Here is an 18,701-nt window from a genome sequence, read left to right on the forward strand (position 1 = left end):
GTTGCTTGTAAAAGATTGCATTATAGACCAAAGAGATATATGATGCTGCTGATTCTTGCTGAATGCTCAATACAGTAGAGCTGTTTGTTTTAACCCAAGGTGGGAGATTGGGCATAACGACAGACAGTGGTTTCTACCGATTCCGTACGGCATATGATGAGACATTGAGGAGCTTTGCAAATGGAAAGCAAGATCCTTCTTTTTCTTTTTGTCTACTACTCCCTTCGTCGTATAATATAAGAGCGTTTTTGACACTACTTGAACCCTGTTGCAGTTGGTCAGTCAAATGCAAAGCGCCCGGTGAAGAAGCTCGGCACGGTTTCTCATCGTAACACAAATGAAGGCAGAGATGCACTTGAATGCCGGCAAGGTTCTCTAGTGGATGAGTAGGAAATCACAAATTGGGACGTGATGGAGAAGGGTAACTGCTCCGACGACGACAGCCAGGAGCTCACCAGCCATGATAACAGAGTGCATCCTCGCCGCCCCCGACCAACCCATGGGAAGAGGAGAAGAGAAGCCGTGAAGCAGATACCACTGCCACGGCGCCGGTAGCCATGGAGCACATTTCTCCGGTGGTGCTCCAGTTAGGAGTTTGCACCAGTTGTTGTTGTGCCCATATAAGCCTAGCGTCTGTGCAGCTAATTCCTCTCTTTCAATAACCTTTTGTGAGCATCCAAATGTCCGCCCTGTGGTCAAATTGTGTATAAAATTGCATCAGAAGATTGAAGTCCACTTAGGATTGTATGTGTCGTTGTGAAAGAAAAAAATTAGCACCAAAATAGACAAGCGACATTCAAAACGTCAGTAAGGTTTAGGGTGATGAAACCCAAGGCGAAAGGACCTTTACAGAGAGATGGTGATGAAACCCAAGGCGAAAGGACCTTTGCTTCCCAGGCCCCCGGATATTGCTAATGGGGCTTGGGCTCCATTAAGCCTATTTTTTTTAAAAAAAAACCAAATCTATAGGTTTCAACTACTTGTTTGCAAAGTTTCATGTCAAAATACATTTTTATGCGAGCTACACAAAAATAACAAAATCATGTACTATTCACTATAAAAGTACATGATTTTTTTTCTGTACAGCTCACATCAAAACATATTTTATAATGAAATTTTACACACATCAAGTATACATCTATAAGTACTGGTGTATTTATTTCCAGATCTCCTTTTTGATACTTAAGAAGTGGATTTTTGAATTTTTGAAGAATTCGGGCTCCAAGCCTCACTCGCCCAGTCCTTCTTATTTACGCCTTCCTGAAATAAAATGATTGAAATCTTTAGAAGCAAACTTCAATCGCTGTAAGACTGTGATGAGACCCCCAATATCAATATGCCTTTCTGAAATGCGACAAAAATGGTAAGACATTAAGCAAATGCCTCTGTGACCAGGAATCATATTACAAAATACTCCTGAGCACTGTTGGTAGACCAGGATGAGTTGCAGTAAGGATGAACTGAGTCTTGACACTTCAATCGTGAGCACGCTTTGAGAAGAGAAAAAGAGAAACCAGGCTTTGAGCATTGTTCTGTCCTGGGAAGGTCTACCAGAAAATACTCTATCTACTTGTACCACCAGGGTGGGGTTCTGAAACCGAAAGCACAAGGTTCATGCAGGAAAAGCACACACACGATGGGCATGAAGGGCTGGCCGGCCCAACAGAAAGCCAAGGACTCCCTTTCCCAGTCGCGCAGCTATAAAATCCTGGCCCAAACCAAGGCAGTAGTTCCACAGCCTACTCCTGGCTTCTGAATCGTAACCAACGCCACCTCCCTGCTATGCTAGTATTGTTTTCAGCTGTTGTTGTGCAGGCACTGAAAGTGAGTGTTGGATGAAAGCAAACTGGGAAATCCATCTCAAAGTGTTGATGTTTCCAGTTTGTTTTTCTCCAATATCTCATTTTCGGTAGATTTACCTAATGATCTGGGGGTACCTACATGACGGATGCGCCGTACATGCGCCACTTGAAGTGAGAGTTCGATGGAACTGAACCACCTCCGGTCAACCGCCTGTTGATTTGGGTGTTGTTCGGTTTCCTCTAATATCTCACTTTGAATGGTCCATCTCCCAAATGGTTGCAAGGATTGGTTGGAGGGGGCCAGGCTCAGTTACCAGGTTGAGTTACTTGATGCTTGCTTCCGATAATCCGATTACACAGCTTATGCCTCGACACACTGCAGAATTCTAGGTTTCCTGTCCTATGTGAGGTAGGTAACTAATCCCCTTCTTTTTACTGTGTTCCGGAGGACCTTGATACACGAAAGAATCAGCTCACAGTTGTGGTCGTCGCAATTCTCTAAAACCTTCTGCACCAAACATTTTGCAAATCGGACTTTCATCATTGCCTGCAAAGTAGAAGCTGCATGTCAGAAGACTGAAATGCCCAAATTCAAGCTTTATAGCAACATAGACATAACATCCACACTTTGCACCTTGAAGCAGCTTACGAGGAAATGAAGAACACGTTCACACATATAGCATGCTAAAACAGCTTCAGTTCGTCATCAAGACAAACAAAACAAGAAATAGCTTGTGCAAATAATGATTCCAAAATTCAGTAGCCATAACACGCACGAGCTAAATACATAGCTCATGTAGTCAATAAATAACTACATACACAGAGTATGTTCTGCAACAAAGAACCAGTACACTTTAGACAGCTGGTTAGACATACACCTGTAATGGCCCATTCTCATCAGCAGTACCAAACATATCAATAGAATCTGGCACTCCTCGGGAGAATCAAAAGAAAGGCACTTCTGGTTTCCTCAGTTGCAAGACATGCTACAAAATAAGAAACAGAAAACCCTTCGCATAAGTGAGGTACAAGCCACTTTCAACTAGGTAATGGCTAGTTTCTACAGCAATACGAGAAAATGGTAAACATAAAAAAAAATGTCCATAACTAGTATTCATCTATGGGCATGATAGATTCCCAACAAATCAAAACCCTTTCCACCTTGAAGCAGCAGATGAGGAAAAGAAGAACAGTTTCACACATATAGCATGCTAAACAACTTGTATCCCTCAAAACAAGAAATAACCTGTGCCAATGGTGATTCTAAACTTCAGCAGCCATATCTTGGACTATATGGAGATGCAGGAATAATATTGCGCTTCAGAGGAAACAGATTAATGGTCCTATTATCCTCATTAAAATTGCAGATGAAGGTGGAAAGTCGAAGGGTGTTGATACTGGGGGCAAGACTCATAGAACAGGTGGCAAGTGAGGTCTATAGGGCCTCGCAATGATGGAGACCAGGAGTGCTCAAAATTTGTGGTTGATGCTGAACTTCTGCTGGATTTGGATGCTACAGCTTGCTTTAGCTTTGCCCTGTAGTCTTAATTTGTGTATTGGGTTTTGAACTGTTGCCCTGGAGTCTGTCTGATGAGTTTCAAACTCTGCTAGCCTGCAATATGTGTGCCCTGCTGCGCCATTTGGAGTCTGGTTCTCTTCCCTGGCGAGCTATGATGAAGCTTGGGTTCATTCTTCTCTTCCCATTGGTTGGTCGAGGGCACCCTTTGCTGTTGTGCCCACCCATATGACAGCTTCCCCTGTTGGTGGGTATGACTGTTAGTTATACTGGACTTGTGACACTTGTCCAATCCTTTTTACATACAACTCCTAACTGGCTTTGCTCTTTGATTTGATGGAGCTCGAATAATTTTGATTTGCGCGAGCAATACGTCTCGTATTTCTAAGCGGAGACAGCTGTAGTAGGTGTATAAATAAATTGTTTCCAGACACAAAATAGAAAATAGGATCAAAGAAAACGGAGCTTGTATTCATAACTTTTCAAAGCAGCCGGCACGTGTTAGGAGTGATATGTATGGTCTCATTTTTTGGATGACATGGAACACTTTGAGGTAACCCTGAGCACTGCTTGAGAAGAGAAGACAAGAAAAGGAGAAACTAGGCTTGGGCACTGTTCTCATGTCCTGGGGTGCTTAAGCTGAGGTCTACTAGAAAAATACTCTTATCTACTTGTACCACCAGGGTTCTCAAACCGAAAGCACAGGTGGAACGTGTTCATGCCTGCAGGACGCGCACACACGATGGGCATGAAGGGCTGGCTGGCTCAACAGAAAGCCAGGACTCTCCTTTCCAAGTTGCCATAGGGCTATAAAATCCTGAACCAAACCAAACAGCAGTTTCATTCACAGCTTACTCCTGGCTTCAGAATCGTAACTAAAAGCGCCACTTCCCTGGTATGCCAGTATGATTTCCAAGTGTCGTTGTGCTGGCACCGAAAGTGAGTATTGGAGGAAAGCATACTGGAAATCCGTGTCAAAGTGTTGATGTCTTCAGTTTGTTTTTCTCCAATATCTCACTTTGGGTCGCATTTGCCTGATGATCTAAGAAGTGCCTATGATAGATGCACCGTACATACATGTGCCACTTGAAGTGAGAGTTAGATGAAACTGAACCAACCTCCGGTCTACCGCCTGTTGATTGATTCGGGGTTCAGTTTCCTCTAATATCTCACTTTGAATGGTCCATCTGGCAAAATGGCTAAAAGGATTGGTTGGAGGGAGCCGGGCTCAACTACCTTGGTTGAATTGCTCGATGCTTGCTGCCGATACACAGCTTATGCCTCCTCACACTTCAGAAATTCCAGGTATCCTGTCCTGTATGAGGTAGGTAACTAATCCCTATCTTTTTACTGTGTTCAGGACTGAGGAGGACCTTGATACGCGAAAGAATCAGCTCACGGGTGTGGTCGTCGCAAGTCTCCAAAACCTTTCGCACCACACTTTTTGCAAACCGGTCTTTCATCATTGCCTGCAAAGCAGAACTACATGTCAGAAGACTGAAATGCCCAAATTCAAGCTTTATAGCAACAGAAATATTATCCACACTTTGCACCTTGATGCAGCTTATGAGGAAAGAACAGTTTCACACGTATACATGCTAAACAACTTCAGTTCCTCCAGACAAACAAAACAAGAATAGCTTGTGCAAATAATGATTCCAAAATTCAGCAGCCATAACACATACGAGTTAAATACATAATTTGTGTAGTCAATAGATATCGATTTTATTTCTACACAGAGCATGTTCTGCAACAAAGAACCAGTACAGTGACAGCTGGTTAGAAACACACCTGTAATGGCTCATTCTCATCAGCAGTACCAAGCATTTCATTAATTAGAATCTGGCAAAGGGCAGATGATGCCGTGGTGGAGGGCAGGTTCCACCACAACCTAGGTCGGTCTTTTCACGATATCCGCCACACAGATGCCATGCGCGTGACTGACAGACACTGCCGCCCCCGACCAACTCATGGGAAGAGGAGAAGAAAAGCCGTAAAGCAGATACCACTGCCACGGTGCATTGTTCACCATGGCCCATATTCTCCGGTGGTGCTTCCAGTTAGGAGTCTGCACCGGTTGCTGTTGTGCCCATATAAGCCTAGCGTCAGTGCAGCTGATTCTTCTCTTTCAACTTCCTATTATGAGCAGGCAAATGTCCATCCTGTGATCAAACTGAGTATAAAATTGCATCAGAAAAATGAAGTCCAATAAAGATTGTATTGCGTCGTTATAAAAGAAAGAAAACTAAATTAGCACCAAATCAGACAAGAGACATTCATTTGATTTTTTTCAAAACGTCAGCAAGGTAGAAACCTTTACAGAGAGATGGTGATGATGAAACCCAAGGCAAAAGTACCTACAAGCGTCACATGCGATTTACATGCGATTTTGGGTGAATAGTATTTGGCACTATTCACATGCGATTTTGTCTTCTTTGTTTCTACAAGCGTAGGTTGAATTAGGAGCTCAAACTTTTTGAGGCTGTATATCATACATGGATGTGTGTCTGCAAATATTTTCAGAATATTTGAACATGTTTTGTATTTTTTTTTAAATTGATCTCACCTAAGGCTAGATCCTATACTAGTCCCCCCCTCCCTAGTACCTGTCAGTGGTTATTCTGTCACACTAACCATTCAATCTCTGAAAGACTGCGATGAGACCCCAATACACCTTACTGAAACGCGAAAACAATAATTTAAGTGACCAGAAATCGCCCAGGCAACATGTTTCCCCAAGGTACATAACTTCTTGAGGCAACTGGCACGTGTTAGGAGTGATATGTATGGTCCCATTTTTGGATGACACGGAACATTATCCTTGCTAGGATAAGACGTCCAAATAAGCATGGAGTAAAGGTTGAATTGAGTCTGACACAGTGAGAAGAGTAACCTTGAGCACTCCTTGAGAAGACAAGAAAAAGAGAAACTAGGCTTGACCACTGTTCTGTCCTGTTCTAGGGCTTAAGCTAAGGTCACAAGGTTCATACCTGCAGGACGAACCCACATGATGGGCATGAAAAGGCTGGCGCAACAGAAAGCCAGGACTCTCCTTTCCCAGTTACAAGGCTATAAAATCCTGAACCGAACCATACGTTAGTCCCACAGCCTACTCCTGGCTTCTGAATCATAACCAAAAGCGCCATTTGCCCACTTCCCTGCTATGCTAGTGTTATTTTCAAGTGTGAGGTAACTAATCCTCACACTTCTGAAATTCCAGGTTTCCTGTGTGAGGTAACTAATCCCTATCTTTTTACTGCGTTCAGGAGGACCTTTGATATGTGAAAAAAACAGTTCACGCTTGTGGTGTCCGCAGGTCCCCAAAACCTTTTGCGCCACATATTTTGCAAACTGGTCTTTCGTCATTCATTGCCTGCAAAGCAGAGGCTACAAGTCACAAAACTGAAATTGCTCAACATACAAGCTTTGTAGTAACGAGGACATGGTAGCACTTTGCACCTTGAAGCAGCTTATGAGGAAATGAACAGTTTCACACATATACCATGCTAAACAACTTCAGTTCATCGCAACCAAACAAACAAGAGATAGTTTGTGCCAATAATGATTCCACAATTCAGTAGCCATAACATATACGAGCTAAATACAGAACTCATTGAGTCAATGAATATCATTTTTTTTCTACACAGAGCATGCTCTGCAACAAAGAACTAGTACACTTAGACAGCTGGTTAGAAACACACCTGTAATGGCTCATTCTCATCAGTAGTACCAAGCAATTCATTAATTATAATCTGGCGCTCCTCAGGAGAACCAAAAGACAGGCACTTTTTAACAACATTGGAAACGAATTTCTGTTGGCTCATCTTCACGATCTGTCCCGCAAGTTCCTTAACTATCGAGGTACGTTTCTTCTAGTTTCCATGTTGAAAGACATGCTACAGAATAAGAAACAGAAAACCATCTGCATAAGTGGGATACAGGCCACTTTCAAGTAGGCAATGGCTAGTATATAAGCCATATACCAAAAAAAAAGGGTAAACAGAAGAAAGGAGAGTAGTCCATATCTAATATCATCTATGGGCACAACAGATTCCCCAACAAATCAAAACACTTGGTAAGTACTAGGTGGAAAGTATAAACAAAACAGTAAAAGCACATGGGATAATTAGCAACTACTTCCAATCCAACAAGATATATGAACATGGAAAAACAATTACATGATATGTAACTACAACTTAGTGGAAGACAAATCCAACATAAACCGTCCCTCATTAATTTTATAGGCTCAAAATTATTCAACTGCAAATATTTACTCAGCTACTGGATAACATAATCGCCATACTGCATGATCTCTTCCATCATGGCATTTTGCATGCTTTAATCATCACAGTGCTCCAAGACTCTGGTGGTAGCCAATACAGGTAGGTGCATTCAATAAACTAGAGATAATACCCCGCACATTGCTGCGGGAATTGGTTGTAATTATTTTAGCAAGATTTTTGTTGTATGAAACATTGGTATTTAGCTAACAATATGCACTTTTGGGTTACATGGTCGCCATTCTGATCACAAACACATTTCATGATGATTACAATTCCATCAAGCTCCAAAGGCATTTGTGTTTATTGCTCCATACCAAACACTTCTAAATCCTACAGAAAAATAGGATGTCCTAAGACTGCAAACAGCTAGTCTATAACTGATTTGGAGGGTAAACGTTTAGTTTGTAGCAATACATACCTTCTGAATCACCCGGCAACCATACATTTAAAGACTCAACATTAATACATGACCCTTCAGTGATCATTAAATTAAGTTGAGAGTATTAGATAATAAGATAACTTCACAAACCATTAATAAATAAATCAAATTTCTTTGATACTGATGCCTAAGATAGTTGCCCGCATTCTGTATAACATAGTTCCCAAAAACGTCAGTCATCAACGCTCATGCTTGAGGAGTATTTCTGGAAAAATCATGTTCTCTTCAGTAGAAGATGTTTCAAGTTTCTGCTGTACAAAACGACTCCTGAATTGATCCGAGCTGCAGAGAGAGAATCATATTAGTATCCCACATAAACACAGCAATTATACTCTAAATTCAGGAAGTAATACCTGAACTCGACCACATGACATCAGCAGTTCAAAAGATCAGGTCTTATTAGTCTTGAATTTCTCCAGCAGAGAAGACCCATAACCATTATCTATAACACCATTATCAGAACTCCATGGTCACATAGTCCCTCCAGTGATACTCGTCGCCATGGATGGAATACGTGTTAGCCTATCTCCTTGCCTGGCATGGTCCTGGGCAGATGAAATAAAAGGGCTAGATGGTAGACCTTATAAATATGACATTTCCATGCCATATGCTGGTGGAATTGAAGTTCGGTTTCGATCAAGACACCCCCGGGAATCCTTCCTAAGATGTGCCTAGAGAGAACAATCCTTTCAGATTAGGCATAACAAGCATTTCATTCTTGTAGAGTAAATAATTGGATTTTTCTCAAATCTACAATTGAAGCATCTGAGGCTGCATCAATCAAGGATACACGACATAAGGAATTGTTAGATCTCCAAACGCTTTTGCTTTCTTTTCCTCTGGCTACTAAGATGTTTCAGTTCGCCAGGTTGTCTCTTGCCTGTGGAGTCAGGACGGGCGTGAGGCAAGAAGTGGAGGGAAAACTTTCCACTTTCCTAAACTAAGGACGGGAAATAAGAAGGTGAGCACATTGCCATAGAGAATTGAGCTAAGACTACAAGACTTGCCCAAGTATGGCATTCCACACAGCTAGTAATGATGCAAGATAAGCCTTTTCATATGCAGCACTATCCATGCGGCCTGAACCAGAAATTTTACTTCCCTTGCGGCCTGAACCAGAAATTTTACTTCCCTGAAGACGACTCATGCTTCCAGCTGCGCCAAGGGGAGAGTTGGGGTTTACCTGCAAGTAAGGCGCATACACTGTGTGGTATGGTATCCGCACTTTGCACCTTGAAGCAGCAGATGGGAGAAAGAAAAACAGTTTCATACATATACCATGCTAAACAACTTAAGTTCCTCAAAATTATAGACAAAAGAAGAAACAGCTTGTGCCAATAATGATTCCTAAATTCAGCGGCCATAACACAGCAGAGCTAAATTCATGTAGTCAATACATATTGATATTTTCCTCTACACAGAGCATGCTCTGCAACAAAGAACCAGTACTCTTACACAGCTGGTTGAAAACACAGGGAGCACCAAGCATTTCACTTATTAGAATCTGGCGCTATTAGCTCAGAACATATAATGGTAACTATTTAGTAAGTTAACATGAGAAAATGCAATATGGAGGTAATATCAACCAAGATGCCTTAGTACAATAGGTTTGCACAAAATCGTACAGAAGAAACAATACCATATTACCAGTATCTTGTATCTTGTAACATAGAAAAGGCAGAAAAAGTAACTCATCTTGTCCATATAGATATTACGCATATGAAAAACCATATGAACATTCTGTAGACCAAAGCAAACAAACTCTGCTAGTAATACATGGGATTTCAGAAGAAGAAACCAGCTCATTCTACAAAGAATAAGCACTGTGCAGCTCAACATGAATAGCATTACTCTTCGACTTCCTTCTTTATTTCTGCCATTAGTTCATCCTTGTAATCCTCAAACGAGCCATCATATTTACTCACTGTGCCATCCTCCACAACCCATATCTGGCTCTTCTGCTCATCGGCACAAACTCGAGATATCAACCGCGAGTCATGGCTAACCAAGACCACACCTCCAGTGAACTCATCCAGAGCATCTGCCAAAGCATCAATACTTTGCATGTCCAAGTGATTTGTAGGTTCATCCAGTAGGAGAATGTGAGGATGCGACATTGATATCGATGTGAACACAACACGGGCCTTCTGACCACCAGATAATTTAACAATGGGAGTAAGATGGTTGTGGCCTGGCAAGCCAAATTTTCCAAGCTTGGCACGGACAGCCTCCGCTTTGCTCATTCCCTCCTGGTCTGGGTGGAGCCTGAGCAGATACTGAACCGCATTTTCCTCCATCGTCAGCAAGTCAACAAAATGCTGTGAGTATCGTCCAATCCTGAGCTTCTGGCTCCTTCTTGCCTCTCCTTCAGCTGGGGTAAGATCACCAGCAAGTAAATTTAGAAGAGTAGACTTTCCTGCCCCATTGGGCCCAACAATGGCAACACGTGTTCCCATGTCAATGCCAACATCAACATCTGATAACTTGAAGTCTGGCCTGTTGGGGTAGCTGAAACCCACCTCAATGAGCTGAAGGAGGGGTGGTGTGAGCAAAGTAGGCTCTGGGAAGTGGAACTCAACTTTGTAGTCAAGCCACTTCTGTGGCAGATCCGCTGGCTTCACATTATCATCATCATTAGCCACATTCTTTCCCTTGCCCTTCCCCTTGGCAACTTCTTTATGGGCCTTTGACATCGCCTGGCCTTTAACCTTATCTTGTGCAGCCTTGCTCCCAGTCTTCCTTGCTGCTTTCATCTGCTTTTCATACAGCTCAAACTTCTTATTCATCTCCTTCCTCTTCTGCTCATACCCACTCTCAAAGTCATCAAAATTACCACGGTAAACATGCAGACTCTTATCATGCAGATGTATGATATCATTGCACACAGTGTTCAAGAAGTCCCGGTCATGGGAGACTACAATTAGGGTCTTCTTCCACTGCGAGCACAGGTACTGCTCCAACCAAAGCACAGCTCGGAGGTCCAAATGGTTGGTAGGCTCATCAAGCAGCAGTAACGTTGGCTGCATGAAGAGAGCACGGGCAAGCGAGATGCGCATCCTCCAGCCACCACTGAATGACTTTGTGGACCTTGCCTGCATCGCCTGATCAAAACCCAGCCCCGCGAGGATCTTGGACGCGCGGGCACGAGCAGCATCCGAGTCACACAGATTGAGCTTCTCGTACACCTCGGCAAGCTTCTCATTGTCATCAGGGTCGTTGGAGGCCTCAAGCTTCGCCTGCTCAACCCGGAGAGCCGTCAGCTCTTCGTTGGCCGCAACCACAGCCTCTGTTGCTGAACGGTCATCACCAACAATCTCCTGCTCCACAAGCAGCACATCGATGTTCTTGGGCACGGGCACCTGCCGCCAGGAGAGCAGCTTCAGGAGGGTAGATTTGCCCATGCCGTTGGGCCCCACGAGACCATACCGGCGACCGTGCGAGATCCGGAGCGAGGCGCCCTTGAGCAGCTCCTTCCCTCGCGCGGAGACGGAGAAGTTGTCGAGCACGATGTCCTTGATGTTCCCGTCGACGGCGGCGTCGCCGTCGGCGGCGGATCCGGGGACGCGGGCGCCGATGACAACGGAGAAGGCGTCGCGGTCGTCGCGGAGCGCCTCCCGCTTGGCGGCCTCGGCGGCCGCCGCCGCCATCATCTCGCGCTTGTCCTTCTTCTTCGCGTCCTTGTCGGAGGGCGCGAGGGCGTTGAGGTCGACGGCGGCGCGGGCCGGCTTGGCCTTGGCCTTGGCGGTGACGGCGGCGACGTCGGCCTCGTCCTCCTCGTCATCGGACGGGGGCAGGTCGATGTCGCCCATGTAGGAGGACGCGGGCGGCGCCTTGGTGGGCTTGGAGGACTTGGGTTTCGGCGCAGGCCTGGCGTTGGGCGCCGGCTTGTCCATCGAAGCTAGCATGGCGGACACGGACGGGGGCTTCTCCTTCTTGCCGGCGGCGGAGGAGGCGTTTTTGCGACTCATGGCGGCGGCGGCGGCGGCGGCGGACGGCGATGGGGGTTGGGGAATTTGGGTTTGGCTTCTACTAGGAGGGTACGAGAGAGAGGGAGATGTATCCTACTGTGAAACCATCAGACTCATGGCCCAGCCGTTAGATGTGAAATGAAGGGACAGGATCTATCCCGCTGCACCTTGCCAAGGGAGTGCCCATGTTGTAGTGTATCCACTTTGTAGTGATTTCAAAAAATACAAATGTCTTTTGTCATTGACAAAATTGCTGGATTCTGAACTTGCTTTCTAGGCACAGTTCATGTGGTTTTGCACTATTAGTCCTCTGTTGCATTAGTGTTTCTTCTTGTGACTCATTTTTGACAACAATCCACTATCTTATGATTTAGGCAATCAATAAAACACAGGCCTTGCCCATCCTTATAGCTATAGGTATTTTGCTGAGCCAAAGATGAACTATATGTAGAAGGCTAAAAGCATTGGCAAGAGTATGAGATGAGCACAAACACAACATGACCTAAGTTTTTAGGATACTGAACTACTGATAAATACTAGCTGAGTGCCCGTGTGTTTCCACGGAAACTCAAACTTAGACACAAATACATAAATATTCGATCGATTAACACTAAAGATGTCAAAACAAATATTAAACATACTTAATTACTCGCCATGTTAGTGTGAGTGAACAAAATTACAAATGGAATCGATGATTTAACAAAGTAAGTGAGCACCAACCTATTTTTTCACAGTTTAGTTATGATCTTATAAAAAAAAGGTTTCACGTTTGTTGAGTATACATTCCAAACATAGTGCCACCATTTTAACATAACATATATATTGGAAAAGAAAAAGCAGTTATATAGTAGTTACTTCCAAGAATTGCGGAGTTGGAGTCCTTTTAAGAGCTTGTTCTTGCTCGGGATTTAATTAATACCATATATCCTTTTGTGAACTAAGAGCAAAAGACATCGGCAAGATCATCCATACAAATATAACTGGGGAGGAGATTGCCATCATCACCACCTCGTGCAAGGAGACATCGACATCAACCATCTTCATCATCCACCTACACCATCACCCATCTCCATCTCCTTGTAATACCGAACCCCTCGTGGATCACTACGTGTATTACTTGTTTGTTTCATTCATGTTCGCCGCCGCTATTCATATGATGTTTGTCGTCTCCATGTGCTAGTAGACCCCCTAGTTCTCAGGGGCATGAATGAACCTTTGTATGTATAGGAGCTGAAAAGTTAGTAAGGATATGCGATCCTCTGTTGAATGTTTGGTTTAATGGCCTTTGTGAATGTTGTGAAGGGGCCCCATTCGACATTTCTGCCGTAAGGCCACGAAGCATATTACTGTCGTTATAAAGGTTAAGATGACGAGATAATTCGAGGTGACAGAAAAATCATAAATTCCTTGCCTTTACAATTGATAGGGGAATAGTAGAGAACCCTTGGTGAGGCCGTGTCCACGGGGAAACCCTCAATTACCATAGCGAGAACTAGCATGGGGAAAGTACGGTAGTGTCATGTGTTATATGAAGTCTACCTCGAGTACAGCGTATTATGTACCCGGATTCGCCCAATCACAAATATCAAGAGTGTCTCAGTTATCCATATAGGACAATGCTTATGTTGCGATAGACACATACCAATGGGAATTCTTGACTACCTTATAACACTTTAATCCTCTGCTAGTTTCAACACTTTACTCATTTCTGTTGTGCTCATTTAGTTCTTTTGTGTAATTTACTTTTGGTCTGCACTCTACTCAAAATCATTTCGCTCTTCCACCCTCATTTTGCTTTGAGTTTACAATTAACTTGCAGGCACATTTCCCTAAGTCTCTATAAAGGACAAAGTCCAATTCTTTTGCTCCCTATGGGATTGACACTCTTACTTTGAAAGGCTACAACTAAACCATGTGCACTTTGCGGGCCATCAATGTCTTATAATCATACTTGAGTTCAGTGTTACCGATATTCTGCAATTAATAACTCTCTTAGATATATTTTCACAAAAATAAGGCAATCCATGTATGTGGGAGTGAAGTGAAGGATGTCGGTGCCACTGTAGGGTTATAAGTAGGAATGATATAAACTATGTCTCATATGCTTTGTGACACATCCATGGGAAGATGGCTATGCGTGATATACATAACTAAGTCATTAGTACATATCTTATTATTGGTTCATAAGCATATATCACACCAATGGAATATTTAACATTCACTGTCATCATACACTAGCGGGGAATCTAGACCCTCGAAAATGCCTTTACCCTCATTGCAGTTTACATAATACTCTCTCTCTCTCTTACCACACATTACACTTTGCTCACAAACAATCTGCACCGTTTCACCGTCACTACACTCTCGCTTGGAATCAAGAAATAACTTGCATGCACAACACCACATTCTTCTACAAGGGGCAAAGGACCATTTCCTTGGCTATTCGTGGGATCGACACTCTTTATTTCGAAGGCAGCTACAACCAGCCTGTGCACTTGCACGATTCTACCTTCAACTTATATGTACATCGTCATTTTCATACTTTTGTTCTTTTAATACTATAATGTTGTTGGTTGCGAATTCGATGGCGAGTTTTTATAAGATGCAAGTATCATCTACTTTCCAAAATGTAACTCTTTAGTTTACTCTCTTCCAATTGGTATTTGCATATCTGAATTTGAAGGTGGCAACTTGTTGAGGAAAATCATGCTCGGATTAAAGAGTGGCAATTTATTTATGTGTTTGAAGGCTTAGGGCATCTCCAGCCGTTGGCCTCCCAGGGGGCGCCTAAAATCGCCGTCTGGGGGTGAGCCGGCGCAAAAATTGGGCCTGTGGGCGAGTTGGTCCCCAGCCGCCGGCCCCAGGGCCGCCCCCAGGCACGTTTTAAAATAAAAGAAGTTCGGCGAAGTTCGGCTTAAACACGATAAAATTCGGCCAAACACGATAAATTTCGGTCAAACACGATAAATTTTGGCACATTTCGGCGAAGTTCGCGGATTTTCATTACATAGCACATATACATAAACTAATCTAAAGGAAAAACTGGCTGAAGTCGCCGCCGTCGCCGCCATCGTCGTCGCCGGCCTTCTCCTCCTTGACGCGGACGCCCCTGCTGGACCCCTGCCCGGCGTCGCCATGGCGGACTGGTGGCGGCGCATCGTCGTCGTCGTCGCTGTCGCAGATGACGACGACTCCGCCTTCGTCGCGGCCGCATCGACGCTCCGCGAAGCGAAGCAGGGCGGCGCACTGGCGCTCCTTCGCCTTCTCCAGGCGCTCCTTCTCCATCGCTATGGAGTCCTTGCGCGCCCATTCCAGGGTCGCGTCGTCGTCGTCGAGCTCCGTCGTCACCGGCGCGAGCCCCAACTCCGTCTTTGGCTTGACGAAGCGCGGAGGAGGAGCCTACGAGTAGGCGCGCCGGCCGCCCTCGTTGATGACAATGCCGGCGCTGCGAGTGCGCCGGCCGAGCGGCGTCTCCGCCGCGGGCTCGGCCTTGACGCCGAGCAGGGCCGGAGTGCCGGAGGAGTGCGATGAAGATCGGGAGGAGGAAGAAGAGGAGGAGGACCCGAACCTCCTTGGCGCCCATGGCCCGGCGCGTCGGTGCTGCGCCGGGGCGGCCGCCCTCGCCGGGTACGCCAACGGCGGGTCGTTGCCGCCCTCGAGGTACGTCAGCACGCCCTCGAGTGTGCGGCCGGGGACGCCCCACCATAGGTGGCGCCCCTCGCTGTTCTGCCAGCCACCAACCACCGGCGCGCCGTTGATGGACGCCAAGCGTTGCTGCTGGCGGCGCTCGAAATACGCCGCCCAAGCTGCGTGGTTGTCGGCGGCGTACTGGGGGAGGGAGAGTTGGGCGTCGGTGAGGGAGGCGCGCATGACCTCGACTTCCTCGGCGAAGTACTTCGGCTTCGCCACGGCGTCGGGCAACGGGGGAATGGGCACTCCCCCGGCGCTGAGCCTCCACCCCGTCGGCCCGACGCGCATGTCCGGCGGCGCCGGGATGTTTGCCTGGAACAGGAGCTAGGACTCCTGTTCGCGGAGCGAATGGCGGCCGAAGCTGTTGGCCGCCGCCTCGTCTCCGGGGAAGCGTTCTGCCATGGCGACGGGCTCGGGAGAGGTAGAGAGATAGAGGGAGGGGCTGGGCGGCGGTGCTCGGGAGAGGTAGGGAGAGTGAGGAGCTGGGCGGCGGCGGGGGGCGGGGCTGGTGTGGGCACAGGCGAGTGCAGGCCACCGGCTATATAGCCGCGCCGCACCCGTGTGTACGCATGCGAGGGAGGGGAGGCGTCGGCGCACCGTCCCGTGACGCGCCGCCCGTGAGGAATCAATGGCAAGACTGACCGGCGGCAGCCTTGGCATTGATTCCCCGCGGGAACCGAGGCCGTTGGGGGAAGATGAGGTGCCGTGTCGCTGACACGGCGGGCCCGCGGCTGTTTCGCGCCAAAACAGTTCGCCCCGGCGCCCCCGGGTGCCCCCCAGCGCGCCGGGTTCGGCCTGAGTCCGCCGGCGCTGTTTTCGGCCCAGGCCGGCGAAAATCGGGCTCCTGGAGGCGCGACTGGACCGTTTTTTTGGCGCCAGCGCGAAAAAATCGCCTGGGGAGGTCTTCCTGAAGCGCGGCTGGAGATGCCCTTAGAATGTTATTCTTGTTCATAATGCTCAAGCAAATGTTTCGTGCTGCTTATGATTAAGGAAATGGTGCTCAGGGTAATTTAAATGATGGCCTGGACGGTGTCCTTGTTATTTTCGTGGATGGTGCCATCGCCCTCGGTGGTCAATCCGGGGACGCGCGTGTCTATGAGACAGAGAAGGTGTGGCGAGCATCACGGGTCCCCCCCACTTGGCGGCCTTGGGGGTCATGGTGATGAGTCCATTTTGCATCACTTTTTATCCCTTGTTTTCACATAATAGTCATAGGATTTTCAGAATTTTGATGCGCTGGCGCTCTCTTTTTGTCTAATTTCATCAGGTTCCTAAAGGACAAAGATACTTTGAGCATTGATAGGAGAAGACCTATTTTTGGCTGAAAATCATGATAATTGACGTCATAATAACCTTCCATATTTAGAGAATATCACATGAGACGAAAACTAATCTCACAAGACGTCCTAGAGGAGAAGATGACGTGCCATAAGAGCATAAAGGTTTGTACCGATGCTCGTACCGTATGGTGCAACACCCCTTGGTCAACTACTTCAACCCCATATAATCAGACCTCGTGGAGGACGAGCATAGAGGCTAGAAGCACAAACCAGAACCATAAAACCTCACCTCTAAAAGGTGTCTGGATAGGGCAGGGACGAGTCCAATAGGTCTACCCTGAGGCACATGAATACATGTCCAAATTATTTTTTAGTTTTTACTTACCACCTGATATCATCGAGTGTTCTTATTAGGTGCCTTCAACGTCGGCAACGTGAGTTGGCGTTCACGCGCGCCCCAAGTGGGCTGCGGGAGCCGGACACTTGCTACGCAAGCTAGTTTTTATATTTTTGTGTTCTTGAAAAACCGACTGATTTTTTAATACTTATGAAAAAAAATTGTGAAATCAAAAAAGGTTTGCAGATTTTCTAAAAAAATCAACCATTTGAAAAAACTCATCAATTTTGAAATAGGCACCGGTGCTTCAGAAAAAACCGATTCATGTAAGCGCCTCGATTCATCTAAGCGCCTCTCTAAGCATCTTGCATTGTACAAGATCTTATTGAAATCACTAATTGAGGAGTACCCGTTGCAAAGATCACTCCAATTCCCTGGTTGCGACAAGTGACGCACATGCAGTTCGCCACTTGTCGCAACCTGAGAGTTTTTCCTTTTTTCATAGATTCGTTTATTCAAAACGTTTTATCTCTCAAACTGTGCGTCTAAATCTCGAATCGCTTTCACCATTGGATTCCTCGCATCGAGATCTTTAAAACTAGATCCCATGTTGATAGGTTTTGACGAACTTTTTTTCCTCGAAAAAACCCGGACGAAAAATACCGGGCGAAAAAACCGAACCAGGAGCACGGGTTTTTTCCCTTTCCGAAAGAGGCACGCCCGTGCATCTCACGAAATCACAACCGTGCCTCTCGCGGAAGCAAAACCGTGACTCTCGCGGAAGGAAAAGAAAAGAGAAAACGCATTTTTTTCGTTTCCGAGGAGGCACGGCTGTGACTCTCGTGAAAGCACAACCGCGCCTCTCGCGGAAGCAAAACCGTAACTCTCGCGGAAGAAAAAAAAACAAAAAACACGTTTTTCTCCTTTTCCGAGGAGGCACGGCCGTGACTCTCGCGAAAGCACCCTGTGTCTCTTGCGGAAGCAAAACCGTGACTCTCGGAAAATAAAATAAAAAACACATTTTTTTCTGTTTCCGAGAGGCTCGGCCGTGACTCTCGCGAAAGCAAAATCGTGACTCTCGCGAAAGAAAAAAAAACAGAAAACACGTTCTTTTTTCTGTTTTTGAGAGGCATGGCCGTGACTCTCGCGAAAGCAAAACCGTGCCTCTCACGGAAGCAAAACCATGACTCTCGTGACAGGAAAAAAAAGAAAACACGTTTTTTCGCACAAAAAGTTTTTTTTTAAATTTTTTTGATTGAAAAGCTAAGGAAGACTGGTGGAAAACCAAAACGTCAAAAAAAACCCCCGAAAAAAACGGTTTAAAAAGCCGAAAACGCGTGCGGAAAAATAAAAAAATAAAATCCAAAGGGAGCGTCCAGAGCGCGA

General features: G+C 45.8%; 1 protein-coding gene across 1 annotated transcript; it reads right to left on the minus strand.

The window, feature by feature from the left end:
- Window positions 1–9,662: 9,662 nt before the first annotated feature.
- Window positions 9,663–12,089, minus strand: LOC125530923 (ABC transporter F family member 4). Its single transcript, XM_048695340.2, has one exon. The coding sequence runs from the start codon at window positions 12,006–12,008 to the stop codon at window positions 9,888–9,890; it is 2,121 nt and encodes a 706-aa protein (XP_048551297.1). The 5' UTR covers window positions 12,009–12,089; the 3' UTR covers window positions 9,663–9,887.
- Between the last annotated feature and the right edge of the window lie 6,612 nt (window positions 12,090–18,701).

The sequence above is a fragment of the Triticum urartu genome, chromosome 1A (assembly GCF_056163025.1).
Source record: "Triticum urartu cultivar PI428250 chromosome 1A, HENAU_Tu73, whole genome shotgun sequence".
In the NCBI taxonomy this organism is placed as follows: domain Eukaryota; kingdom Viridiplantae; phylum Streptophyta; class Magnoliopsida; order Poales; family Poaceae; genus Triticum; species Triticum urartu.